The 26,655-nt window shown below is 56.0% G+C and overlaps 2 protein-coding genes and 1 pseudogene across 49 annotated transcripts in view; 2 read left to right on the plus strand and 1 right to left on the minus strand.

Moving 5' to 3' along the window:
- The window catches only part of MADD (MAP kinase activating death domain), a 52,136-nt gene extending 44,193 nt beyond the window's left edge, over nt 1–7,943 (plus strand). For 31 of the 47 annotated variants that reach the window (XM_081279240.1, XM_081279229.1, XM_081279196.1 and 28 more), the window contains 6 exons: nt 1,959–2,123; nt 2,353–2,425; nt 2,532–2,638; nt 4,709–4,778; nt 6,561–6,607; nt 6,926–7,943. In XM_081279240.1, coding sequence (XP_081135366.1) covers nt 1,959–2,123; nt 2,353–2,425; nt 2,532–2,638; nt 4,709–4,778; nt 6,561–6,607; nt 6,926–7,030 — 567 coding nt within the window. In that variant the 3' untranslated portion in view covers nt 7,031–7,943. The remainder of the gene's footprint in view (nt 1–1,958; nt 2,124–2,352; nt 2,426–2,531; nt 2,639–4,708; nt 4,779–6,560; nt 6,608–6,925) is intronic. The other 16 variants (XM_081279212.1, XM_081279214.1, XM_081279216.1 and 13 more) reach the window with 1 other exon arrangement.
- Nucleotides 7,944–8,081: 138 nt separating this feature from the next.
- Nucleotides 8,082–26,655, minus strand: MYBPC3 (myosin binding protein C3). The gene is made up of 31 exons (XM_081279251.1): nt 26,555–26,655; nt 26,345–26,452; nt 26,181–26,264; nt 25,947–26,095; nt 25,120–25,237; nt 24,542–24,590; nt 24,353–24,382; nt 24,143–24,196; nt 23,378–23,398; nt 23,006–23,169; nt 21,105–21,246; nt 20,678–20,802; nt 20,492–20,597; nt 20,231–20,397; nt 19,693–19,858; nt 18,950–19,056; nt 18,820–18,849; nt 17,274–17,413; nt 16,993–17,073; nt 16,027–16,186; nt 15,304–15,408; nt 15,027–15,215; nt 12,453–12,587; nt 12,150–12,317; nt 11,420–11,508; nt 11,049–11,244; nt 10,673–10,812; nt 10,332–10,491; nt 10,102–10,238; nt 9,650–9,836; nt 8,082–9,441 (listed from the first exon to the last, which is right to left on the minus strand). Exons 1-31 carry the CDS (start codon nt 26,649–26,651, stop codon nt 9,431–9,433), a joined length of 3,615 nt encoding a protein of 1,204 aa, XP_081135377.1. The 5' UTR covers nt 26,652–26,655; the 3' UTR covers nt 8,082–9,430.
- Nucleotides 12,953–14,367, plus strand: LOC308634887 (methylthioribulose-1-phosphate dehydratase-like; annotated as a pseudogene). Its single transcript has 2 exons — nt 12,953–13,880; nt 14,329–14,367. The product of its transcript is annotated as a methylthioribulose-1-phosphate dehydratase-like (transcript).

The raw sequence follows: 26,655 nt of genomic DNA on the forward strand, positions 1-26,655 counted from the left end.
TTGATCCTCAGCACCATATACAAAGATGTTGTGTCCGCTGAGAACTAAAAAATAAATATTAAAAAATTCTCTCTCTCTCTCTCTTAAAAAAAAAAAAGCAGGGCTGGGGTTGTGGCTCAGCCTTGCATGTGTGAGACCCGGCTTCGATCCTCAGCACCACATAAAAATAAATAAACAAAATAAAGATATTTAAAAAAAAAAAGGCTGGGGAATGTAGCTCAGTGGTTAAGCTCCCCTAGATTCAATCCCTGCTACCAAAACAAAACAAAAACCCATCAACGTTGTAGTAATAATAATTATATTTCTTATGTTATTATAGCAGCTAACTGGGGTACTTCTATGGGCCTCACACATTAAGATTTTTATATTGCCAGGCACAGAGGTACATACCTATAATCCCACTACTCAGGAGGCTGAGGCAGAGGATTGCAAGTTCAAGGTCAGACTCCACAACGTAGCAAGACCCTGTCTTAAAATAAAAAATCAAAATGGCTGGGCATATGGTTCATTGGTAAAGTGGCCTTGAGTTTGATCCCCAGGACTGCAAAAAAAAAGAAAGAAAGAAACAGGCTGGCAGTAGAACACCCGTGGCTTATTCCCTTCTCTCTCTCTCTCTCTCTCTCTCTCTCTCTCTCTCTCTCTCTCTCTCTCACACACACACACACACACACCCACACACCACAAATGCCCATTAACTAACTCATTTAGTCTTCACAGTGGCCCTGTGCAGTTGTTACTCTTATGATCCTTACCTTATACATGAGGAGATGTAGATAGATAAATTTGCTCAAGGTGACACAGCCAGGCAATGGGAGAGATGGAATCTGAACCCAGGCGGTCGGGCTGAGCAGAGCTCAATGATGGAGCACTTGCCTAGCATGTGTAGGGCCCTGGGTTGGTCCCTCATACTGCAAAACTGCAAACCCCAGGCAGTCTGACCATAGACCCGCGTCTCTAACCAGTACGCTATAATACTCCCCACAGTAATTAAAGCCATGAGAACAGATAAGTCTACCTGAGGAAGATTGTTGTACAAGAGGAGAACGTGAAGGGGACTTTGCTTTTTAACTTATATCATCCTATACTGAAATAATTTTTATGCAATAAGCATTGTTCATGTGTCATGTGTGTAATTCATTTAATTATTTTTTGTGTGGTACTGGGGATTGACCCCAGAGGTGAACTGCTGAGCTAGATCTCCAGGCTTTTGAGACAAGGCCTTGCAAAGTTGCTTGAGCTGGCCTCAAACTTTCAATCCTCCTGCCTCAGCCTCTAGAATAGCTGAGATCGCAGGTATGTGCTACCATGCCCAGCCTATGTAACTCATTTTAAAGGATATTTTTATAGGACTAGGGCAGAGCCAAGATTAGGAAATATGTTAGCTCCAGTTTTTTCTCCTTGGTTAAGTCTGCCATAATCACCTGCCTTTGTGTCTGTCAACAGAGCTGAATCCTATACACAGCCACGAGAAGACACGCACGCCTGTAATCCCAGCAGTTTGGGAGGCTGAGGCAGGAGGATCACAAGCCTCAGCAACTTAACGAGGCCCTAAGCAACAAAATAAAAAGGGCTGGAATGTAGCTCAGTGGTTAAACACCCCTGGGTACAATCCCTGGTACCAAAAGGAGAAAAGGAAAAAAAAAAAGGAGGCAGCATGCAATGTCCTCTGAACACTTTGTAGATGATACAGGAAGTATTATACACCCATGGCCTTGAGAGTAGGCCTCCTTCCTTGTGCACAGGATCCTTTCAGTGACTCCATTTCTTTCAATGATTCTTCTAGAAGACTTTACATCCAGCAGTTCTGTGTCCCCACCTAGATATGAGGCAGAAAACCTGACATGGCAGCTCCCAGCATCAGTGTTCCCATTCTTCCCTGTGGGAAACATGCCATGTGGCCTGGGATACAAGAGTCTGTCAGAGAGCAGACCCACTGAGCTCTTTGTGCACTCCTCCAGGTGTGTGATGACTGTGTGGTGTTGCGGAGTAACATCGGGACAGTGTATGAGCGCTGGTGGTATGAGAAGCTCATCAACATGACCTACTGTCCCAAGACCAAGGTTTTGTGCTTATGGCGTAGAAATGGCTCTGAGACCCAGCTGAACAAGTTTTATACTAAGAAGGTACACAGGATCTCTGGGTTGGGGACTGGATAGGCATTGAGGGCCAAGTATTGAGCATCTCTCTGGGAAGTTAAAATTCCAAACTCCATGCCCCCAGCTGTTGTGTGGGATAACTAAAGCTGTCCCTGAGTGCTGGCATTGGCCTCACCCTGCAGCAGCCATCCAAGAGCAGGGGGCAGTGAACCCTGAAGGCTGCTGTGACAGGGTGCTCTCTCCCCTTGTGTCACAGTGTCGGGAGCTGTACTACTGCGTGAAGGACAGCATGGAGCGTGCTGCCGCCCGACAACAAAGCATCAAACCCGGTGAGGAGAGGACACTCCCTGAGAGTGCTGGAGGCCTGGCTAGGAGCCGGGCTGCAGTGAGCTGACCGCCTCGCTGGTTAGCTGACAACCTCCTTCCTCATTGCAGGGCCTGAACTAGGCGGCGAGTTCCCTGTGCAGGACATGAAGACAGGCGAGGGTGGCTTGCTGCAGGTCACCCTGGAAGGGATTAATCTCAAGTTCATGCATAACCAGGTAGGTGCAAGCAGCAGCACAAGGCTACCTGGCCCTGTTGTTCCACCTGCAATAAGGATCAGTGGCCAGGTCCCAGTGCTGTCCCAGTGAGCACGAAGGGAGTCTTGGACCAGAGGGAGGACTGGACAGCTGGCCGAGAGAGAAATCAAAGGGAGGGCACAGTGACCTTGGTGAGACCACCAGGCTCCGTGAAGGTGCAACAGGGAGCCTGTGGGGAGCTGGGACAGAGCATGAGGTGTGGTGGCCGTGCTACCCCCTCCATTAGACTCACACAGTGTGAGTGGGAGCGTCTCACTTGGCCCTCTGCGTGTCTCTGCCTTCCTGTGTTCCCAGGGTGTGCTTCGCTCCGTGGTTTTGCTTTGGGAGTCTAGACTGGCTCATCTCACGGATTTCTGGTGTGTGCGTGTGGCCTCTCTGTCCTCTAAGCGTGTGTGTTCACTTGCTTTTTCTTTCTGCTGATTCTTCTGTTCTTTTTCTTCCTTTGAGTGTTCCCACTCTGGGACCTATTCCCCAGGCCCCAGGCCCCTCCCTTTGATGGAGAGCACTTCAGGATCATCTTTCCTTCTTTGTGACTCCACCCCGGAGCTGACTTTTTCCCCCTCTCAGTCTTTTAACACGATGCTAACTTTTTCTCTCAGTGGACATTCATTAAGCTAATTCCCTCTGAGGCCAGCGCGACATCCCAGGTCCGTTCCCGGCTCTGACTCTTCACCCAAGTGCCTTTCCTCCCCTTCCCTGATGTCCTCTTTCCAAGGCTCTGAGCCAGATCCCAACATGAGGCCCCACAACCCCTGGCCAAGCAGCAGACACTCAGGGGAGGTGGACATTAACTGCCATGGCTCTCTCCATCTGTTCGCCAGTTTAGTTCTCTTCAGAGTCTAGCTGGGCAGACTGGGGTAACAGAAACAGCTGTGCAGGCTTCCTGCAGCCCCTGAGTGTATTTCCAGTCTGGGGCCTGGACTGGCAGTAGCCCTAAAGACCTGAGAATCAGCCCATCAGCCCAAGGAGGGGGTTAATCAAGTACTTTCTGACCACAAAGGTCCTGGCACTTCCTGGGGAGGGTCTTCTGACCACATTTCAGTGTTGCGGCCTCCCTTTCTGAAGACAGCTCTTGTTAAACTACCCCCAGATGCTCTGCCTATCTCCTTGTCCTGCCCTTGGGGCGCCCCCTGGGTACACCATGTAGTATGACATTTACTAGCTTGTACCGACTGCTTAGTGGTGAAAACTGAGGTTCCTAGAAGAGGCATTGTAAGGAGAGCAGGAGTGAAGGCTGTGACTCTTGGGTCCGACCTCACAGTCTGATAATAGGGAAGTGACCTGTAGCTGTCTTTTGCTGTATAGCAGTTGGGGTAGAGAAGCGCCAGACCCTCCCAGCAGTGTTTGGGAGAAGTACAGACTTGGAGTCAAGATGTGCTTGGATCTGAAGTTCAGCTTCATTATTCATGGACAAATATGCTTTTTGATCCTGTTTCCTCATCTGTAAGATGGGGGCAAACTGTGGGCCACCCAGAAAGCCATAGGAGTAGTGTTTGTAAACCTCCCAGATGGTATTCAGCAAGCTGCTGCTGTTGTCACCACACACTCTTGGGAGGTCCTGGATCCTGTGTCAAGGAAGATACCGACACCTCCCACCCCAAGGACAGTCTGAGGGAAGCTTTGTGCCCGTGCCAGCCCTCTGCGCCGGAGGAGGATGTATGGAAGGGTGGAGACCTATGGGCTGAGATGGGGGATGCCGGGGGCACCGTGTCCTATGAGCACTGCCCTGGGTAGAAGGTATGGGTGGGCAGCCCAGGCCAGCAGAAGGGCCTCTGGGTTGGGTTTGACCATTAAAACTAACGCCTTCATTTCTCTCCCATGCTTTCTCCTCCGGCCAGGAGCGGAAGGTACATGCCCTTTCTGCTATCTTCGCTTCTTAGCGCTTTTGACTGTGTGTGTGTGAATTCTTCTGTCCTCCCTTTGGGAGCTAGGTTTCCTGTGTGGGGGTGGGGCTGAGGCTGGGAGAGTGGGCTCTGCTGGGCAGGGGTGGAGCCTCCGGGCCTTACCCCGCCCTCCCTCCCTCTCTTGCAGGTTTTCATAGAGCTGAATCACATTAAAAAGTGCAATACAGTTCGAGGCGTCTTTGTCCTGGAGGAATTTGGTAATTACACTATTTTGCTCTTAGGTCTGGACTCACATGGCAGTAACTCAAACCTTGGAGCTCCAGAGAAGGGACTAGGGGCAGGGAGAAGACCACCTCTGCAGAGGAGAGGAGGAGCAGAGTGTCAGGGAGGAAGGAGCCCTCAGGAGAGAGGGAAGGAGGAGGAAAGCAGAATAGTAGCCATAGGAGAGCGAGGGGCTTAGGCTGGTTTAGAGTCTAGACGCAGGCAGAAGCTCAGCGACGACGTTAGCACCACTTTCCCTTACTCTGCCGGCCAGTGGTCAGAAAGTTCTGGGGCAGAGCAGACTGGCAGTTCCCAAGCTCTGCTGTGTCCATGTCGCCTGCTGCCATCTCTAGCTGCCCAGTGCTCCACCAGCCTCCCTGGCGTTGTTCTGCCCTCTGCCTAGCATCCGTGCTAGAGGGGGTGTGGGGAGTGGCAGGCAGACTCACTAAGGGACAGAGAAGCCTAGTGGGCCTCGAGGCAGAGGGACAGTCATAGGGAAAAGCTGGAGCCGGCCGCCCTGGCAGCACTAAGGAAAGGTGTAGCGGTCCTCCCGGGGGCTTTGAGTTCCTGCTGTGTTTGTGCTTCATTCTTTTGTGCCCTTCATCGCTGCTATGAAAACCTTCGTTCTCCAGCAGGTAAAGTGACCTCGGCTCGTGCTGCCTCCCAGGCCCCTGCCTCGGGCCCTGCAGGGGTGGGCGGGCTCCCTTCAACCAGCCCGGCTGCTCACATTGCCAGTTTGTCTCTTCCTTTCTCTTCCCGCCTCTTCCTTTCCGCCCCCTGGTGCTGGCTCAGTCTTCCAAGTTCTCTCCCTGCTGTGCTCCCTTCTCTCTCCTGCCAGAGAGATGTGTGGGGACTCTTCCAATTTAGGAGAATGACCCAGGGCTTCTTGCTCTAAGGAGTTCAGTCCCTGCTAACCCTGGGTGCCCGAATTCTACCTCCCAGGGTCAGAAGAAGGCGTGGCCAACTCTCATCCGACTTTGTCTGGCCTCCAGGGGATGCCATCTCCCTCCTCCCAGTCTCCTGGGGGCCACAGTGATGGCTGGGCCTGGGGGCCCTACTCCTTCCTCTGGCCAAGCAGAGCCCCTGCATGGTTGGGGCAGGGGGACTCCTAGTCTTGCATTCTGGGCTGTGGACATGTGTGTATTTGCCTGATGCTCCCTGTCACCTCCCTTCCTGGGTGCTGTACTCGCTGTCTCCTGCTCGGTGTGTCTGCTCCAGAGCCCTCTGACGCTCTCCCTCACACAGGCAGGCCTGGGCTTCTCATATGTCACTCAGGGAAGGACACTTCCAGATCTTATGGGTTTAGTGTCATGTTCCTTCTTCGTCCAGCCTCAGGACCTCTGTAGGGGCTGGCAGTGAAGGGGATTATGTTTAACATGAGACTTGTGGGCTGGTGTCAGGGCTGAGTTCACAGGCACCTCAGCACGGTGAGGCAGAGGCTAGCGACCATGTCTGCCCCACTGCAGCTCCACAGGGGCCTGGACAGCAGCCAAGGCTGGAGAAAGGCCAGTCTCTGCCACCCGGGCTCCCAAAGAAGTGGGTGGACACAGCCATCAAGTAAAAAGCCACTGCAGACTTCAGAGGACTAGCCGAGGAGTCTGGCTGGACAGAAGCCTCCCGTAGCCTCTGCTCTGTCGTAGCCTTAGCTGCTACAACAGCCACTGTGAGAGGCCACAGAGGGAAAGGGGACCCTGGTGCCGGGCGCTGCCGCCTGGGGGCTGGCACTGTCGCTCTTAGTTTTGAACTTTCTGTTTTGTCTCTTGCCTGTCCGGTTTTAGTTCCTGAAATTAAAGAAGTGGTGAGCCACAAGTACAAGACACCAATGGTGAGTATGCCACCCCAGCCTGGTGGCCACAGTGCACAGGGCTCCCTGGGGACCTAGGACAGGAGGGGTGGGCTCTCTTGGGGACTTGGTCTAGATGCAAAGATTCAACTGAAGCAGGAACAAGTCTGCCACTCTGGCAGATAAACACACACGTACTGATCCCTCTCCCAGCAGGACACACACGAGGTCTGGCCTGGGGCTCCTGGAGCCCAGAGGCCGTGCCCAGAGCTAGGGCAGGAGCTGCCTGCCTGGCAGACCCTCCACTGTGTAGTTTGGGAGTCTCAGTGACTGATCTCCCTGTTTTCCTGTCCTCTGTAGGCCCACGAGATCTGCTACTCTGTGTTGTGTCTCTTCTCGTATGTGGCTGCAGTCCGTAGCAGTGAAGAGGACCTCAGAACTCCGCCCCGGCCTGTTTCCAGCTGACGGAACAGGTGAAGCAGCTGGCCCATCCCAGGGCTCACCCCTTGCCTCCTGCTGCTCCCAAGTGCACCAAGTGACCGTGACTGAGAAGGGGATGATGGGTGTACGTTCTGCCAGCCCTGCGCTGTGGCTTCGCTGGTCCCCAGTTATACGTCTTTTGAGTGTGTCTTTGCGTGTGTCTGTGACAGAGCTAAGCTAGTCCCTTCCACCTTCTCCCTGTCCTTATCTAGAAGACCAGCCTACTGTTCCCTCAGGGCTCAAGAGTGTGTTGGGGGGGACAGTGTGAGTCCACCCTTGCGTGTCCTTGAGACATTGTGTTGTGGTTCCTCGTCCTCGGCATCGTGATCCTCCAGTGCAGGATTCCTGCTCCCCGTCCTCTGTGATCTAGCATGACAGGGCACCTTGGGCAGTTCCACTCTGGGCAGTGAGGGACACCTGGCCTGCCCTTCCAGACGAGGGGTGGGCAGGAAAAGGAAAGCAAGAGGCCGGGGCAGCTGGAGTGAGTGGCAGCCCCCCAGCTTCCCTGTGCATTTCCCAGTGGCAGCTCCTGCCTGTGGCCGTGAGCTCTGCTGCTGCCCACCACAGCTCCATTGCCACCGCGGGGCAGCACTGAGGGGCCACTGTGTGCCGAGCAGCGATTTTCCCATGGTCAGCCTGGCCTTGGGCATGAGAAGACAGAGTGGTTGGGGCAATAGAGTCCCAGAGACTGCTGGCTGCTCTGCCAGAGACCAGGGACAGGCGGCCAGGACCAAGTTCATTGTATATGCCCGTATGAGGCAGTGTCTCCTGGTGTCAGGTACCAGGAGGGAAAGATGGCCTGGGGGTGGGGGGATGATTGTAAATATCTCAGCTCCTCATTATTTATAGAAAATGTACAGCTGTGTGAATGTGAAATAAATGTCCTTAACTCCCCTGGTCCTTGGTTGCCTTGCATTAAATGACACCTCCTTTCAGCCCAGGCTTGAGGAACCTTGTGTTAAATGATGCCTCCTCTTGGCCCAGGGCTGAAGAGGCTGTCCCTGGACTCTAAGAAACCACCATGGAGTAAAAGGATGAAGGAGATAAGGTCATCCATGACCGGGCACTGGTAAATGAGGCCGCGGCTCCTGCCTCCCGCTCTCTGGGCTTGGGATCACAGAGAGGCTGTGGGAGGAAGCTCCTTTTTCCTGCAGCACCAGGGGGCCCTGTGGGGGCTGGGGTGCTGTGAACTGGCCACTAGAGGGAGCAGCCAAACTGGTCACTGATATGTGAACAAATTAATTTAACAATGACAGAAAAGCCAAGCCCATGGTCCTCTGTCCCCAGTACAGCTAGAGTCCAGAGAGAAACTGTGACATGGCCTGGGCCACTCTGGGCTCTTGGCCAGCATTGTGTCTTCCGTGGGTTAGAACGCTAAGAAACAACCCCAGGACCAGCCTTTGTGAAATTTCTATGCCATGGGGGAAACTGGCACTCCCTCACTGCCGGGCCACCTCTGAGACCTGCTAGCTTCCCCCTCCAACAGGGAAACAGGCCTGATGGTGCTGAAGCTCCTGGCCCTTCCCCTGCCTGCTTCCCAGCGTCCCGAGTTGGATAGGCCCATCTCCCACATGAGTCACAGGAGGGGATGGGCTCCTTGCTCACTGTGATGCCAAAGCAACCCATCAGCTCTCCTCGAAGGCCTCGTGGGCATAGAACTTTATTAGGCTGCACAGTGCCCCAGGCCCTGGGTTCTGGGAAGGAAAGCCTGGGTCCAGCCGTTACTGCCACCTTCCTCACCACAGCCTGAGCTGCCTCAGCTGAGGAGTGAATGCCTGAGGGAGGACCAAGGTCCCTCTTGTGTGTTTTATGGATTCAGGATTCCACTGTGGGCTTTGTGTCATCATCGGGGAATTAGAATACCTGCCAAGATCAAGTGCATGCCCCTATATATTTCTGTGAAAATAAGCACATGGGGCAAGAAGTCAGTCCCGTGACTGCACTGGTCTTTTATTGTACATGGAGAAGATGTACCCTCCTGAAGGGCCTGCTCCCAATCACCACTTCCTAAGCCTACCCACTTTTTATCCCAGAGATCTGAGAGCTCCCTCAGCAGCTATCAAAGTTTCCTCTGTGCAGAGCCCACTAGGCTTGCCCACCTAACTGCTGCCCTTCCTGTCCCTCCCTAGTCCAGCCCAGAGTACACACACACACACACACACACACACACACACACCAGCAGGAAGACGGCTCCTCTAGCGCCTCTCCAGGCTCCTGGCATGTGGGCTGGCATCCGGTTGTACCTGTGACACAGGCTCCCTTTGAGTAGACAGGTTTCCTGATGGCCACCCCTGGACCAGGATCCAGGGCTCAGCTTCTTACTTGAGCCCTGGGTGTTAGGGTGGTCTGGAATACGTACCTGGCTGCCCCTGGGAGCCAGCCTGGTCACTGAGGCACTGCAGGAGAGAAGGAGGAGCCCATGCCACCTGAGTCCTCCCAGTTTTTCAGAAGTCAGGACCCATCAGACATGACAGAGTCAGAGCAAGCACTTAGGCCAGGATGGCTGAGCCCAGGGTCCCCACCCCTGCCCTGCTTTCTGCACCTCCAAGGCTCTGGGTAGGCTTAGGGAGTGGTGATTGGGAGCAGGCCCTTCAGGCTCCTCACCTCTCACCTCCAGACGGCACTCACACTGTGCCTCGCCCTGCAAGTTGGTGGCCCTGCAGACATAGACACCCCCGTCAAAGGGGCAGGGCTTTCTAATCTCCAGGGTCAACACTCCCTGCTTGCTGAACATGCGGAAGCGGGCATCTTCTCCCAGGTTCATGCCATTCTTGAACCAGGAAATCTTGGGCTGTAAGTCAGGTAAGGAGAGGGAAGAAGGGAGGGAGGGAGGAAGAGAGCATCTCAGGCAAGAGGGGACTGGACAGGAACCCAGGGAGACTGGCATTGCTCTGGGGGCTTCCACTGGAGTCCCAAACTACTCCCAAGGCTGGGAATGAACCTGGAGCCAAAGTGAGTACCAAGGGGAAGGAAGCTGATAGGCACCTGGGGGAGCAAAGGCAGAGGCAGGCTGGGGAGAGGACCCTGCCTCCTGGACCAGGGCCCGCAGTCCCTACCTTGGGGCTACCCCGGACAGCACAGCAGAGGACAGTGTTGTAGCCCGCGATGACTGAGCGGTTCGCCAAGGGATGGGTGAAGCTAGGAGCCTCAGAGAAGTCCAGGGCCTTGTATTTGGGTGGCTCATATGTGATGCCTGTTGGTGATAGGACTAGTACCAAGAGAGCCACCTCAAGCTAGGCTTCCCTCCCTACACAACTCCCCCGGGGTGGGAGTGAGGGTACAGCACCTGGTCTGGGGATAAAGACAGGCTCCTTGGTGGTGGCTGCCCTGTCGCTGGGACCCACCATGTTATGGCTGAAGACCCGGAAATAGTAGCCATTGCCAATGATGAGCTCGGACACCACACAGTGGGTACGGCGGTAATGCTCCAAGACAGTGAACCATTCCTGGGGGGCGGGAGGCAAGGGAGGGATCTCTGGGTCCCCCCTGCCAGGGGTCTCTTGGGAACCCCTGGTGACTCCACTCCTACTATGAAGGGAGCCAGATCAGCAGAGGTGAAAGGGGACGAGTGGTAAGGACAGGGAAGGACAGCTGGACCTCAGGATGACCCATGGGACCTAGGCTCACCATGGTCTTCTTGTCAGCTTTCTGTACTGTGTAACCCCAGATCTCTGTGTTGCCATCATCTTGGGGTGGCTTCCACTCCAGAGCCACATTGAAGCCCCAGGCCTCAATGACTCGAATATCCTGAGGAGGACTTGGTTTGTCTGCAGGAGACAGATCTGGTTGGATCACTGCACCTTCTGATGCTGCCTGAGCAAGAGCAGGTGGCACCAGCCCCTAGGAGTCCCTCCCTCTGCCAGCCAGGACCTGGCTGGCCACCTTCAGCAGGGATGGAAAGTGGGATGCTGTGGGTTGAGTCTCCAGGCCTGGCCTGGGCCCCACAGCCCAGCTGAGGCATGAGAGACAACTGGGCTCAGAGGAAGGTCCCAGGGCCACGCACCCACGATCTGCAGGACCAGCGTGGCCTTGTCCTCCATGTTCTCGATGCGCACTGTCACCTGGTAGGTGCCTGAGTGCATGCGGCAGGCAGCCCGAATGAACAGGATGGTGTCCGTGGGGCTGTTGCGGATGCTCACCTCCTCGCCTACCAGTGGCTGCCCCTCTTTGGTCCAGGTCACCTGAGGCCGGGGCTTGCCCTAGTGGGAAGGACTGCTTAACCCTGAACTGGCTCTCTCCAAGGGCTGGCCACTACCCCAGCCTCAAGTACATGGGTGAGGCCACCGGGTCTGGTCAGTCTTGAGCCATCCTTCTGCTAGATGTGGATAACACAGTGTCCTCTCCCCTCAGGGACAGGGAATGGGGCCAGCCTACCTGAAAAGGAATGAGGAGGTTCACAGGCTCCCCGACCTTCTTCTGGATGGTCTGGCGCAGGTGCCTGGGCAGCTGAAGCCGTGGCCGTTCTTTAGGTACAGAGGGGGTGTCTGAGCAAGGGCCCTTAATGGCCCCAGCCCTCAGGGGCTCCAAGCCCATTCTCTCTTGAGGTAGGGCCCAGATGGCTGCAGCTAAGAAAAAGCTGCCTGCTGGGCGGAGCAACCCAAATCCGCTCAGCCCCAAATGATTCACAAAACTCCTGCTTCCCTTGAGCTTCACCACACTGCTTCAAGAGGCAGGAATCAGAAAGGGTAAGCAACTTGTTTCAGCTGCACAGCTGATAAATCACAGGCTTTGAGACACTATGCTCTCTGCTGCCTCTTTTCCATCTAGAGAACCAATTCTTACATGATTGATCCTTTGTTGGGACAAGGAACAGAGGAATAGAAAGTGGATCCCAGATGACCTTATCTGATCCCAAGGCCCAGTGCCCAGTCCTGGGGACATGGACAATACATTCCTGTTGGAGATGAGGAACTCACAGCACAGAGCTTGGAGATTGTGGCCTATATTCTCCCTGTTCTAGAACTGATGGGCTGACATGGAAAAAACAGGACCATTAGACATGGATGAAGGCCTGGCCCCTCCTCTGACAGTCTCCCTGACTGTTCCCACAGGACATCGAGGGCCTGGAGTGTCAGTAGCAGGTCTTGTGACGAGTGGCACTCACGAAGTATCTCCTGCACTGTAACAGGTTCCTTGGTGGTGACAGGGGCTCCAGGTCCTGCCACATTGTGTGCCCGCACACGGAACAGCAGCCGGGCCCTGGTAGGCAGGTCCTTCACCAGCATGGCTGTGCGCTCTGTCAGCCCCTGCAGGGCAGCCACCCACTCAGAGCCTGGGAGGGAGCAGGGAGGTCAGGCCACAGGCTGTGTCATACCCACCCTGCTGCCCACCCTTCCGAAGGCTGTCTGGGGGCCCGCAGGGTACCGGTGCTGGCCTGGCAGGGGGCAGCGCCCCAGGCAGCACTCACAGCCCTCCTGGCAGTATTCCACACTGTAGCCGTCCAGGCCACCCGCGCCCACGCGTTCTGGAGGCCGCCACTTGAGAGAGACTGTGGTGTCTGAGACGTCCTCCACGGCCAGGTGGGTGGGTTCACCGGGAGGGCCTGGGAAAGGGAGGACAGAGAGGGTCTGAGTGAGCTTGCTCTGTCCAGGAAACCTGGAGACCCATGACCCAGACCCTCAACGGCTCGCCAGTCTCAGCGTGCTGGACCTGCCCTTCGGCCGGCTTTCACACACTTTCAGGAATATTTCCACTGCATTAAAAGATCTCTAGGCTGGCTTCGAAACAAACAGCAACTACAAAAGAAGGGCCTAAAGAGTAACAGATAGCCAAGAGGACACACGGCTGCTTACAAGGAGCCACCTCTGTCGGTGTCTGGAATGCTATAAATGCAGTATTAAAATAATAGTAAAAAAAGTTGGCCAGGCATGGTGGCACATGCCTGTAATCCCAGTGGCTTGGGAGGTGGAGGCAGGAGGATTGCAAGTTCAAAGCCAGCCTCAGCAACTTAGTGAGGCCCTAAGTAACTCAATGAGACCCTGAATCTAAATCAAACACAAAGGAGGCCTTGGGGCTGAAGTAGACTGGGCGGAGCGCTGGGGGGAAACCATGGGTGCCTCTCATCTGGCTGCCACGCAGCGGAGGGAAACTGCTGCTTGCAGGGATGCAGCTCACAGGAAAATGGACATCAGCACCCCTGATCCCAGAATTCTGCAAACAGTTTTACCATCTGGGTTGGGTCACTGGGACTGGAGGAGGAATTAGCTTGAAGCATGGGACTGCATAAATTTCTTCCTACACCAAAGACCTATGAGTCCACTTGTCCGTGGAGCAATGAAATCTACATTGCTCCTTCAGGAGTGCAAAAGGAATGAATTCAGCCGGAAGATGCAATTGTGATATAAATGAGCAGGATATCAGTGGACCTCCAGCATCTAAGAAGCTAAAAAAAAAAAAAAAAAAAAAAAAAAAACAGTGCACTCCTCTTTTATTGAAAGATTACACAATGAGAGAAGCAGGCACAGTGATTCATACGCACTCTAAAGCTTCTGTCATGGTCACCCTCCTCTTTCCAGGACAAGAGTTTAAAATTACACATCAAGAGATGATCAAAAGAATAAGGAAATAAACCTCAGGAGAGTATTTTAGATATGATTATATGTTAGTGTTATTATTGAGAACACACCTGAAGGAAAAGACCTCAAAGAACGAATGGTCCGTGCAATGAGTGAATACCCGACTCCTGTGCAGTCAGGCGCCATGGAGTGTGTGGGGGGGGGAGAAAAGGGGAGAAGGCTAAAACCAGGTGTGAAAGCTATGACTGTCTGCTATTGCTGTATCAATGAAGAAAGTAGGACTTGAACCTACACAGCTCCCAAATGGAGAAAATGGAATGGTAAAAGCCAAACAAAAGTTTAATTATACAAAAATCAAACCTGATTATTGTTTAAGTAAAACTTGACCATTTTTTAAATGACTCAAAAAATTGCTAAAACACCATTAATTTGTCCCTAAATACTACAGGTGATCACATTTAATCTTTTCTGACATTGAATGGTATTTGCTCATATCCTTGTAATTTTAAATGACAGGACAGTGGAATAAAAGTTTTTTACTCGGTGTTTTTATATTTAAAAAAGCAGGGTCTGGAGATGGGGTTGAGCACCCCTGGATTCACTCCCCAGTACCAAAAAAAAAAAAACTGATATAAAACAGAATAGCCTATATGATTCAGTGAGCTGCACAAACCAGATGTCAGCCTCAAAGGCAAGCCTGGACCCTCTCCCGACAGACACACCTGATACCTGCCACCCCCCCACTCTGGGCCCCCTCTCTGGGCCCAGGATGCCTTGCCTGCCCTGCCACAGACAGCTGGTTCTTGAAGAGGAGGTGTCCTCACATCCTCCAGCATCTGTCCCACCCTCCCAGCTGCCTATTACAGGGATGAGGAAACTGAGGATTCAGGGAGACAGTGATTCCAGATGGCCTCCTGGGGACCATGGAGCTGTCTCTGCAAAAGACGCCTCCGATTATTGGTCCAGGGCTCTTTCCACACACAGATGCCCTTCAGACTCCTCAGGTCCCCACTTCTCTTGCCCCATCCCATACATGAAAAACCTGGGTTGAAGGGAGTGGCCAACAGAAGACAATGCAGTATGCCAGGCACCCTGTCCGCATTACCACATTTCACCCTAACAGCAGCTCTGTGAAGTGCAGTGTCACTATCCTCACGGTGCAGATGCAGAAGGTGAGGCTGGGAAAAGGAGCCAGGGTCAGGATGGTTTGGCTCAGTTCCACCCCCACAGCTATCTGCAATAGCCAACAGTCTAAGGTGGGGGATCCGGAGCAGTCCACTGAACTCCTCCCAGCCTCAGTTTCCTCATCTGTAAAACGGGACAGATTATCCCCGACTGCACATTAGACGAGACCAAGGATGTTAAGTAAATGTCCAGCGCGGCGGCCGCCTATTAGCAGAGCAGCTGCGACTACGTGACCCCTTGACCGTGATGGCCTGGGGACTGTGCCAGCAGGGCAGGCTCACCGATAGGCATGAAGGGCTGGGAGGCAGGGCTGGGCCTGGACATGCCCACGGCGTTAACTGCATAGACGCGCATCTCATAGGCCACGCCCTCGATCATGCGCCTGGCCTCGTGGCTGAGCTCCCGCAGCAGGTCAAAGTTGAGCCGCATCCACCGGTAGCTCTTTTTCTTCTTGCGCTCCAGGATGTAGCCTGGCCAGGGTGAAGCGGGATCTCTGGTCAGGGGCCCAGGCATCCTGGGACCGCTGCCCTTGGCTGACCCCTGTGCCCTGGTGCTCACCCAGGACCGGCTGTCCGCCGTCGTAGGCAGGCGGCTCCCACTGCACCGTGCAGGAGTCCTCGCCCACGTTGCTGATCTTGGGGGCCGCAGGGGCATCTGGCACATCTGGAGAGGAGGGAGGACCCACATCAGCCCTGCCCCACGCAGGGTTGCTAGTCCCTGACCATCCCAACCAACAACTCCAGGCTGCTTCCACTCCCCTAAAGCCAAAGAGATCTTTCTAGAATGCGTTTCTGATGATGTCTTAGGCCTGCACTCAGCCCCTTCTGGCTCCCCGCTGCCCTGAGTCACCTCCATCCCAACTCCTATTCTCTACCTCCCCGGGCCTCCACCTAGGAGGAATCCTGTCATCCACCCTCCATACCCCAAAGCCTTCCTGGCCTTCTGCCCCTGCAGTCTCCTCTGCCTGGCCTTCCTTCCCCCACCACCCCATCTTCTCAGCCTTCTACCACCCCCTGCCTCCAGGCACAAGGGATTGCTGCATCTCAGCACCCCCACAGCACTTCAGACTCGGCTCACAAGCAGTAATGTCGCAGGAAATGGCATTTCTGCTCCATCTCCCCCTAGCACAAGGCTCCTTGCAGGCAGCAAAACCTGCTCCATCTATGACACGGCCCAGCCCAACACATGTCCTGTGACATTCATTGAGGGACTGAATAAGTGAATGGGCCCTCCCTAGGGTTGCTCTTGCATCTTCTCTGGCCTGGACCTTGCTGGCCTCACCGATGACCTTGACTGTGAGGTTGACCTGGTCCTCGCCCACGGGGTTCTTCACTGTGACAGTGTAGACACCCTCATCCTCTTTCTCTGCCCCTTCAACTGTGAAGATGCTGCGGTCCTTGGTGGTCTCCACATGGACCCGGCCCTCGGTCTCACATAGCAGCTGAAGGGGAGGAGAAGGGGAGAGAGGCCCAAGTCAGAGGCCCCCTGAGGCCCCTCCAGCCTCTGCAATAGCCAACAACCCTGAGGTGGGGAGGAACTCAGCAGATCCGTGGGAAGTCCAAGCCTGAAGGAAACTGCCCCAGGAAAGCATCCAGTTTGCGACCTTCACGTGGCACCTACACTGGGTAGGACACTGGGCCAAGGGGCTCTAGCTCTAGCTTTGTCTTTGTCTTAGGACCTTGGACAAACACCTCTGTGCCTCAGTTTCCTTGTTCACTGGGAATAATACCATCCCACAGAGCTACTGTAAGGATCCATCAAGATGCCAGGTGCAGAAGGAGCGGTGGCACCGCCTGTAATCCCAGCGGCCAGGAGACCAAGCCAGCCTGAGCAAGAGCAAGACGCTAAGGAGCTCAGCGAGACCCTGTCTCTAAACAAAATACAAAATAAGGCTGGGGGTGAAGCAGACCTGGTGCCCAGGCAGCTGGAATGACTGGGGAACGACAGGGAAACCCACTCCCTCGCTGGGAGGAAGCCCCAAGTCAAGGGAGCCGGCAGCCCCATCACAAGGGCTTCCTGTCAAGGTCAAGAGCATCAACGCCTTTGTGAGGGCCTGGTCAGTTACCTGCTCCATCGTGTGAGTGTACCTTGAGGTGTGAGGGTCCATCCATGGAGACCCTGCCTGGGCAGGTACACGTACATATCTGGCCAGGTGTGGAGGTCCATGGAACCTTTGCCCGAGTGGACACCATGTGGGTAGAAATGACGGAGAACAATGAGCCATGTCCTTACATCAGCCTCACTCACCTTCTTGTCAAACACCCACTCGTCACTGGCACCTGCGTCCTCTGCAGCATCCGGGGCTGGCTGGGCTGGGGCCTTCTTCCCCTGGGGACAGAGCAAGACGGGAGTAGGGAACAGAGGGGCTCCTCATCCCCAGCCCCTCCTGACCGCTACCTGACACCTGCCTAGTCCTTCCACACGTCCAGCAGAACCCCAGGCTCCCAGTGGGTAGCCGGCCCCATGTGGGGTGGGGTGGGTGGTCTCACACACCATTACAGAGGGGAAAGTAAGGGGGGCCACAGTACCTGGGTGATGGTCTTCTGCCAAATCACAGTGGGAGCAGGGTCCCCAGAGATTGGGACATCCAGGCGCAACTTGTTCCCAGCCACAACCACAATGGTATCCGGTGTGCGGCCTGGGCAGTCCAGGTGGATCTTGGGAGGTTCTAGGGTGCAATGGCACAGGTTAGAGGAAGGGGAGGGGCAAGGGAGGAGACAGGTCACTGGGAGGGGGCACCGGGGCCTATGTTATTGGGTTTTTTTAAAGATACTTTTTTTTTTTAGTTGTAGTTGGACACAATACCTTTATTTTATTTATTTATTTTTATGTGGTGCTAAGGATCGAACCCAAGGACCCACGTGTATTAGGCAAGTGCTCTACCTCTGAGCCACAATCTCACGCCCTGTCATTGGGTTTTTATCAATTTTACTCAAGTGTAATTTACACAGAGTTAAATGATCAGATACGAGCATAGTTTTATGAGTTTTGATAAATGTATACACTTGTGTAACCACCAACCCAATTGAGTTCTAGAACATTCCATTGCCCTAGGAAGTTCTTTGGGATGTTTTGAACATTCAGGTCACCCTGGTGCAGCATTGTGCTTGGGGGAACACACACACACACACACACACACACAGACAGCTTCCATAGCCAAAAAAATTATGAAGTCCTGAGTGAAATCAAGTCCAGTGTGTTTCTTTATTGCAGAACTTCTCAGAGCCTTTAACATATCACTGACCTCCTGAATTGATAGGGAGGTGGATCAATTAAGTGTTTCCCAAATCTACTTCACCGTGGAACCCTTTTTCAATGAGTTAACGTTAACTGAACCCAGTTTGGAAAGCAGGGAGCTGGATAGATCAGGCCTCCTCCTGGACTATTCTGAAGTTAGAACACTAAAATATCTGATTAAGGCTTAACCTAGGGCTGGGGCTGGGGCTCAGTGGTAGAGCACTTGTCTAGCATGTGTGAAGCCCTGGGTTCAATCCTCAGCACCACATAAAATATAAATAAACAAGTCAGGTGTGGTGGTGCACTACTGTAATCCCAGAGGTTTGAGAGGCTGAGGCAGGAGGATCACCCAGTTCAAAGCTAGCCTCAGCAAAAGCAAGATGCTAAGCATCTCAGTGAGATTCTGTCTAAATAAAATACAAAATAGAGCAGGGGATGTAGCTCAGTGGTCAAATGCCCCTGATTTCAATCCCTGATACCCCAAAATAAATAAATAAACAAGCAAAATAAAGGCATTGTGTCCATTGAAAAGTAAAAAAAAATTAATTGTATAGAGATGTAATAACAAAACCTCACATCTGCAACGCCTTTTGACATCTCGCATAGTCTCTTATCCCCATAACCACGCTATGGAAGATGCACCAGCAACACCCCCATTTCAGAGTTGAGGAAACTGAGGCCAGAGAGATCATAACTGACCGCGGTGACGAGTGGCAGAGCTGGAGCTTGTCCTCAGGCCCCCCACCCAGGACCCTTGCTCTTCCCCATGTCTGGAGTGGAGGGGAGACATGGCTGGGTGTGGGGAAGTGGGCAGAGCACAGGGGCCCCGGGACTCACCCTGTCTGGGCACAAAGTCAATCTTGACCTCTGCAAGAGAAAGAAGAGTAAATGGCACCAGGGCCAGGGCAGGGACCAGCCCCGAGGGCTCCTGGTTCTGCTGCCCCCACCGCACCCTGGAGCTGCTCACCCATGAAGTGGAGTTTGGCTGACAGGTTGCAGGCGAAGCCCTCGGGCACAAAGCTGTAGTCGGCCTCGTCCTCAGGTGTCACATCGTCAATGGTCAGCTTGTGAACCCTGCAGGGCAGCGGTGGCTCAGGGGACCCCACTGGGCCACGCACCCCTGGCCCCACAGACACCCTGCTCCTCTGTGTTCTGGCTCTTTAAAAATGCTCCAGCACAAGGATTGAACCCAGCACAAGGCCCTGGGTTCAATCCCCAGCACCAAAAAACATAAAACAAACAAAAATGCTCCATTTCTCCGTTTTCACATTTCCCAGCTCCCTCGACTGTTTTCACAGGTGGGCGACATGACAGTGGTTTCTATACAGTGTTCCTTTGGCGGGGCCCTAGAGGCCAAGCAGGGCTGGTCGGTAATCTCTGTGACCTCGGGCCCAGCACGGCAGCCCAGATGCGCAGCCAGGAGCAGAGGCTGGAGAGCAGAGGCCTCTGGCCAGAGCCGCCTCCGCAGCAGCCTGTCCCGGCTCCGGTCACAAGTGGGGGGCAGGGCATGGGCTCTGACCTGCGGATCTGGTACTGCGTGGTCCTGCTGCGTCTCTGATGGACCCTCCCCGTCTCTCCCTATTTTTCTGTCTCCGTATAACTCTCCTCCAGTCTCTCTTCCTCTCTCGCCATTTCTTCTGTCTCTGCCTGTCTCTCTCCCCATCTCTGTGTGTCTCCGTCCGCCTGCCCCCTGCCACCCCGTGCACTCACCGCCCAATGTGGGACACCTTTATGCGACTGTCGGGCACCAGCTCCTTCCCGTTCTTCAGCCACACGCCACGCACGTTCTCATCGGAGACCTCACACTTGAACACAGCCTGGTCCTTGGCACCCACCGCCAGGTCCGCGATGCTCTGGTACACCTCCAGCTTTTTCTCTGGGGGGCAGGTGGGGACAGTGAGCCCGGGAGGGGGTTGGGTGCAGGGGTCAATCCCTGCGGGTGCTCGGGTACCCTGTGCTTGTCTGGCAGGTGCGAGTACGTGAACACGCGTGTGCATGTGTGACGTGGTGTACCTGGTGGTGCCGTGTACACAAGGAACCTGGGGTTCAGCTGCCCAGCCCAGCTGGCCCTCCCAACACCCTCTGAAGTGGCTCCTCAGTAATCCTGTTTTACAGGTGGAAAGACAAGGCACAGGTAGCCAAGTGACAGCTCAAAGTCACACAGGCCTCGGCCCCAGGTTTGCCTGATAGCTCCATGAGGCTGGGTGGGGTTGAGGCTGAGGGCCCACTCCCCCTCCCTGGGCCTCACCCTGCACGATGAGCTCGGCCAGCGCCTGGCCCCCGCTGGTGCGCAGGGCGTAGTGCCCCGCGTCCTCCAGCGTCGCCTCGTTGATGATCAGGTGGTGTTTCCGTCCATCCTTCTTGAACCGGTATTTGAAGGTCTCCTCCCGGGTCAGCTCCACCCCATCTTTCAGCCTGGCCGGATGGGTGGGCAGCAAGGGCTGTGGCCTCCTCTGGGAAGAGGACCCCACCCGCGCCCTGACCACATCCCCAGGCCCCTGGCACCCACCATTTGACCTGGGCCCCCTCCTCGGACACTTCGCACTCAAACTCCACGCGCTGCCCCACCATCACCAGCTGGTCCTCCAGGGCCCGTGTGATCAGCACAGGGGGCTCTGTCCAGGCAAGGACAGCATGAGGGCCAGCCCCCCACAGCCATGGCTCCCTTCCCTGGGCCTCTGGGTCCCCAGCCCACCTTTGACGAAGAGCTCGGTGCTGCACTTCTCACCGCCCACCACGCACTGGTAGGCCGCGTCGTCGGCCAGCGAGCACTGGCTGATGGTCAGGGTGCGCTTGGTGCCAACAGACTCGAAGATGTACCTGCGCAGGGGCCACAGGGGAGTGCCGGGGGGCCACAGACGCCCTTCCAGCCTGGGTGCCCCATCCCATGCCCCCACCCGCTCAAGCCGTCCAGGAGGGACTTACTTGCTATGAAACAGAAGGGGCCATTGGAGCATCCCCACGGGAGGAAGTGAGACCCAGAGAGAGACCAAGAGGAGACAAGGGCAGAGTCAGAAAGATGGGAGTAGATCCAGGGATGGAGCCATGGGGGACGACACAGAGACACAGGGGTGGGTGGGCAGGAGGATGGCTCACCCGCCCCAGCCCAGGATCGCGCCCACCCTGCTGACCTGCCGCTCATCTGGATCTCCTGTCCGTTCTTAAGCCACTTGACCTCGGCGTCAGGGTCGGCCAGCTCCACTGTCAGCCGGATCTTGTGGCCCTTGCTCACCTGGTAGGCCGGCTGCAGCTTCTTCTGAAAGGCTGAGCACCACCCCTCAGCCCCAGCCAGCCTGCTGCCCGCACCCTGCTCCCCCAGGCACAGCATGGTGGCTGCGGCAGGCACTCATGTCCTCCGCCAGCCCCACGTCTCTCCCTGCCTCTGCCTCTCTGTGTCTCTACTATGACAGCTTCGCCATCTCTGTTTTCTCTCCCTCTCTCTCTCTTTCTCTCTCTCTCTCTCTCTCTCTCTCTCTGTCTTGTCTTCCTTTCCTTGAGGTCCTCTCCACCTGCTTGGTTTAGGGACAGGGTTAGAAGCTTCCAGAAAGACAGAAGCTTGTCAGAAAGCCAGGGATGGGAAAATGGACCTCCTCTTCTTCTTGCCCCTGTTTTAACAGCAACCCCAGTTTTGCACTCCTACCAACCCCAGTTTTGCACCCCACCCAGCGCTCTCCAGTTCAGCTCTCGAGGCCAATGTCCTGTGCCCTGTGCTGCACAAGGGACACAGGAGTCAGCGATGACTGGCCCAAGGCCACCAGCCCCACTGGTATGTGGCTGAGCTGGGTCTGGAGCCCAGGGCTGGCCCAGGATGAGCCTCCTCTTGCAGTCAGGATTGTAAACCCAGCACTGCGAGGGAACCGGGCTCCACCTGCCGGGCAGAGGAGGATCCCGAGCCCTCAGACGCCCTGGCGGGGCCTGGAGCCTCTGGGGCAGAAGCAGAGCTCTGCCTGGCGTTCTGTGGTCTTGAGCTAGCTCCTTAACCAACCTCTCCGTGCCTCAGTTTCCTCACTTGTAAAATGGACATGATAATGGCCCCTACATCTGGGTGTTGGGAGAAGCAAATAAGGTAACATGTAAATCACTTGGCACCTGGCTTATTAGGTCCTTGGGGCTTTTTGTTGTCGTTGTTTTGTTTTTTACTGTTGTTACTATTACTACTCTCACTACAAGATGTGCCTGTCCCCTGGGACTTCCTCTGCCCATTTGCTGCTCCTCAGTCCCCTGCAGGCCTTGGCCAGAAGTTCAGAGGTTCATCATCAAGAGATTCCCGATACCAACGGGAGCCACCATGCAGGTCAGGGCTAGGCCGCCGTCCATGCAACCGGGTCTGAGAGGCAGTGGCTCAGGGACCCTGGGCAGGTGGCCAGGGAGGAATGAACCAGCTCCCCAGAAGCATGTGCGTGTGTGTGTGTGTGTGTGTGTGTGTGTGTGAGGGGAGGAGCTCACTTTCCATGGCCCTGCCTGGACACTGAAGGTCCTTACAGAGTGGACCCTGAGGACACGGGGTTGAGCAGGCAGCACGGTCACTGTTGTCCTGCTCACACCAGCCTTTGTCCATCAGATGATGGGGAAGGGCTAGCCTGGGCCCTCCTGCTTGACCTGCCTGGAAGGAAGATGGGCTAACCCATGGCCTCCTGTTTTGCCTATCTCTGAAGAGGACTAGGCGGCCGGCTCTCGGGCTAAGGCAGCCTCTTCCCTCTTCTTTCCAGGTGGGGAGGGGTAACCAGGTTTCTTCCCTTTTCAGAGAGGGTCGGAGAAAGAAGGGGCCACCTAGTTTTGACACAGTGAGGAGGGTTAACTTGTGGTCCTCTCTGAGCTAACCTCGGCTTCATTTTCTGTCTGTGAGGAGCGGAGCTAACCTGGGCACTGGGAGGCGTTAAGCTGGCCCTGCTCCTCTCCAGTCCCTGGGCTGAGCCAGGCTCCTTCTCCTCTGTCCCTCCCTGGGCTGAGCCAGGCTCCTTCTCCTCTGTCCCTCTCTAGGCGGAGCCAGGCTCCTCCTCTGCCGCCCCGGGGGAGGGCTAACCTGTGCTCTTCCTCTCGTCGCGCTTCATGCCCTTGAGCCTCCGGAGCATGCCGCGCAGGTCGGTCACGCCGTGCTGGAAGGCGATGCGCTCGTACTCGGAGGGGGGTGCCTGGCGCAGGATCTCCCACACGTCCTCCTCGGCTGGCGCCTCCAGCTTTGGGTCCCTGTGTCCCGCAGGCCGTGCTGAGAGGTCGGGGCATCCCCTGTCGCCTGGGGGGTGGGGCTTCTGGGGACCCAGAACCTAGGAGCGGGGCTGCGCCTGCCCTCTGCCCCTGCCCTTCTGGGGGGTCCGGGCAGAGTCTGGGGGCCCGTGGGGCTTGGGCGCTGAGGCTGGGGAGGGGACCTGAGCTGCGGGGCTTTGTGGGTACTCACCGCGGGGTCCGGAAGCTGCTGCTCCAGGTGGGGCGGAAAGGGTAGGGACACATTAGAGGTCTGGGCACCTCCCCACCAAGACCCGGGCCTTTACCTCCTCCCACACTCGCACCCCAACATTTATGGGGTACCAATGATGCGCTGGAGGGACCGGGCAGGACCTCCAGTGTGTGACGCCTTTCCTCATTACCCCTAAGGTCCCATAGACACCAGAGTGGCATAGGTGGCATCAGGAGCAACCCGAGGCTCAGACTCACCCCAGGCAGTGGGGAGCCTCACCCTGGTCTGCGTCTCTCACCAAACCCTGGCAGAGACCGTGTGGATCCCCAAAGGGTCAGATCAACACCCACCAGCACCCTGCTGCCCCACAGCACCCAGACCCTGTTCCTTACTCTCTGGGCCGCAGAGACACCAGCCACAATGGAGGAGCCGGAAGAGAGGGAGGGAGAGGACAGAGAGAGAGAGCACAGGTTAGTAGGGCCAGGCTGAGGGGCAATTCCTGCATCCTCAGGAACCCTCTCTCAGCCTATCTGGGTCCTGAGAGTCTACTACAGTGCACTGTGAAGGACACTGAGGAGGGCTGTTCACACATCTGCACAGACTTTTAACTCTTTTCTATGCAGGAACCACTCCTCTGGATAGACATGGAAACCAGCTCAGAGAGGTGCAGTGAGTTTCTCAGGGCCACACAGCTAGAAATCCACAGTGCTGGGATTTGAAACTGGGCCTCAATATCTGCACCAGAGATGACTCCCTGGGCCTCACCTCTTCTTCAGCAGGGAGCTGAAGTCCAGAGTCCCAGTGTCCTCGTGGCTGTCACTATGGAGAGAGATTCCTATGAGGATTCAGTGGAGGGGACTGGAGGCAGCTGGGTCGAGTGTGTGGGAGGAAGAAAGGCTAGCCAGATGGGGCTCCCTGCCCATCCCAGGCCCCCAGGGTCTGTGTACAGGGCAGGTGGGGCTGGGGAAGGGGTACCTGGTTCGCCGACCTCCTCCGGCCAGGCTCCTGTGGGGATCAGAGAGTATCCTCACCTGCCAGGGCAGCTCACCGGCCCCCACCTCCCTGGACTGTGTCCCCTCCCCCACCTCACCCCCAACCCTGACTCCACGGGCCTCAGCCTCCATCACTGGCCTCCCCAGGCCCTTAGGAGAGACGGCCACTCACGTGCGGCGGAAAGCTGATCGGAGGTCCAAGTCTCCGGGGCCAATGGCCTCTGGGACCACAAAGGAGACAGGAGAGGGAGCTTCAGGGGGTGGCGCTGGAGAAGCCCTTCCCTGGGGTCTCTGAGTATCCACAGATCTGCCCATCCCGGTCCCCCTGAGGGTGGGCATCTGTCCCAGGACCCCACTTTCTCCGCCTTCCACAGGTCAAGTTACCAGGGAGTGGGACTTTTATGGTCCCCAACCCCGTAAGGGGCAGCCTCACTGACCTCACCTCAGTTTGTCCTTCGCCTCCCCCACAACACTCGACGGCTCTGTGCCAAGAGCCAGGGACACCAAGAGGACTAAAGCCGAGTCCACCCCAGCTGACTTCCGGACTCTGTCCCAAGCCCACCCCCAAAGCTCTGTGGAGGTCCCCCACACCGTGAGCAAGCCGCCCGGGGATGGGTCAGCACTGGGGGTGCGGTCAGCACTCGTGTCTGGCCAAGGCCAGGTACCCTCCTTAGAGTTGGGAAACGGGCAGATATGGGAGGCCAGGGCCCACGGGGACTAGGAGCCCAGGACAGACACCAGGCCCCTCACCATGGACGGTGAGGTTGAAGTTGCAGCTGTCAAATTTGTCCTTGGTGGACACCTCGCAGCGGTAGCCACCAGCAGAGCTGGCCTGGGCATCGGTGATGTGAAACTCAAACAGGTAGACCTGTGGGGTAGGTGACTCAGGAGACTGGGGCCAGGAGATATTGTCCTTCTCCCTAAGGCAGACTGGGCATGGCAATGCCTCCCAGCCTTCTCACGCCCCCAGGGTCAGCTAACTCTTGTGGAGCTTTGTATAAACTAGAAAAAGGCTCCACCTCTCAAGACTGTGAGGCGGCTACAAGGCCAGAGGTGGCCACTTAATATAAGGCCATTTGGGGCAGTGCCCAGCCTGCACAGCTGGACATGTTGGCCCTGCCCTGCTAGAGTCTCCCTTGTCAGTGGTGGACTGTGCAAGACTGAAAGAAGCAGAGGCGAGGAGTCAAAGCACAGGGAGCTTAAGGTTCTAGGCCTGTGGGTGACCTTGGAGAAATGACTTTGCCTCTCAAGCCTTGGTTTCTTTGACTAATGAGGAATGATTCTGGCCAATCCCTTGAGCTCTGATACCCATCCACCCAAGGACTGGACCAGCTCCCAAGCTGGTATCCCCAGGGTTGCCCGGATTCCCCAGCCTTCCTGAGTTCCCAGGGGTCCCCTAAGTCCCCCACAACCCTCTCTCAACCTCGCCATGCGCCCTGTGTGCCCTGGTCCCTGACCCCTGCACCTCCCAGTCTCATGCTGTCCCCTGTACCCCTTGTGCCTCCCGGGGGCTCTCCAGGTCCCCTGCCCAGTGTCCCCGGTGCCGTCCCTGAGCCTCCCGCAGGCTCGGCTCCCACCTTGTTGGCCCGGTCGTAGCTGTCATGCAGCTGCAGGTGCTGGCCCACCTTGCTGCTCAGGTCCACCCACTTGCCCTTGAACCACTTGACGGTGGGTGGCTTCAGGAGGCTGGCCCCGGCCACTCGAGCTGAGAAGGTGATGCTGCCCCCTGCCAGAGAGGGTGATGCTCTGGGCTTGGGGTGCCCTGCTGCCTCCCTCCCACACCAGCCCTGGGCAGAGGCGCCCACACTCACCCACCGTCACCTCGCCATCCTGCGGCCGCATCACGAAGAGACCAATGGGATCATCAGGGCCATGGGGGGCTGCTGAGCTTGACCCTGTGGGCAGAGGCCTTTGAGACTTGCCCTGGGACACCCCTTCCCGCTGGCCCTGTCCATCCCTGTCCAACCCCTGTCACCTTCGGGACTCGGGGCGCTTCCTTCCGGCTCAGTAGCCAGGGCTTCTCCCGGGACTGCTGGGGCCTCCGCAGGGGCCTGGGCAGGGGCAGGTTGGGGCTCTGCCTTCTCTGGATGGGGCAGAGTGGGGTCAAGGCCTGGTTTCTAATCAGGGAGCCCCCCATGTCTCCTGGCATTAGCCCCATGAGCCCCCAGTCTGCGAAGCTTCTCACTTGGATGATAGTGTCCAGATCCCTCTGGGCCACGTCCTCCTATCCCCTGGGCCTCTCCCAGAGGTGGCACAGCCTGGCCCCGGGAGCCAGCCTGCATCTTG

The sequence above is a fragment of the Spermophilus citellus genome (genome assembly GCF_964194105.1).
Source record: "Spermophilus citellus genome assembly, chromosome: 2".
In the NCBI taxonomy this organism is placed as follows: domain Eukaryota; kingdom Metazoa; phylum Chordata; class Mammalia; order Rodentia; family Sciuridae; genus Spermophilus; species Spermophilus citellus.

What these genes read in the sequence shown, in the direction of transcription:
- MYBPC3 (XM_081279251.1), bottom strand. Translation starts at nt 26,651, where the DNA reads ATGCAGGCTGGCTCCCGGGGCCAGGCTGTGCCACCTCTGGGAGAGGCC. An exon ending in ATGAGCGGCAGGTCAGCAGG is followed by an intron (nt 20,803 to 21,104) that starts GTGGGCGCGATC and finishes GCCCCTGCGCAG; the next exon opens with GTACATCTTCGAGTCTGTTG. An exon ending in AAGCTGACAAGAAGACCATG is followed by an intron (nt 10,492 to 10,672) that starts GTGAGCCTAGGT and finishes CCCGCCCCCCAG; the next exon opens with GAATGGTTCACTGTCTTGGA.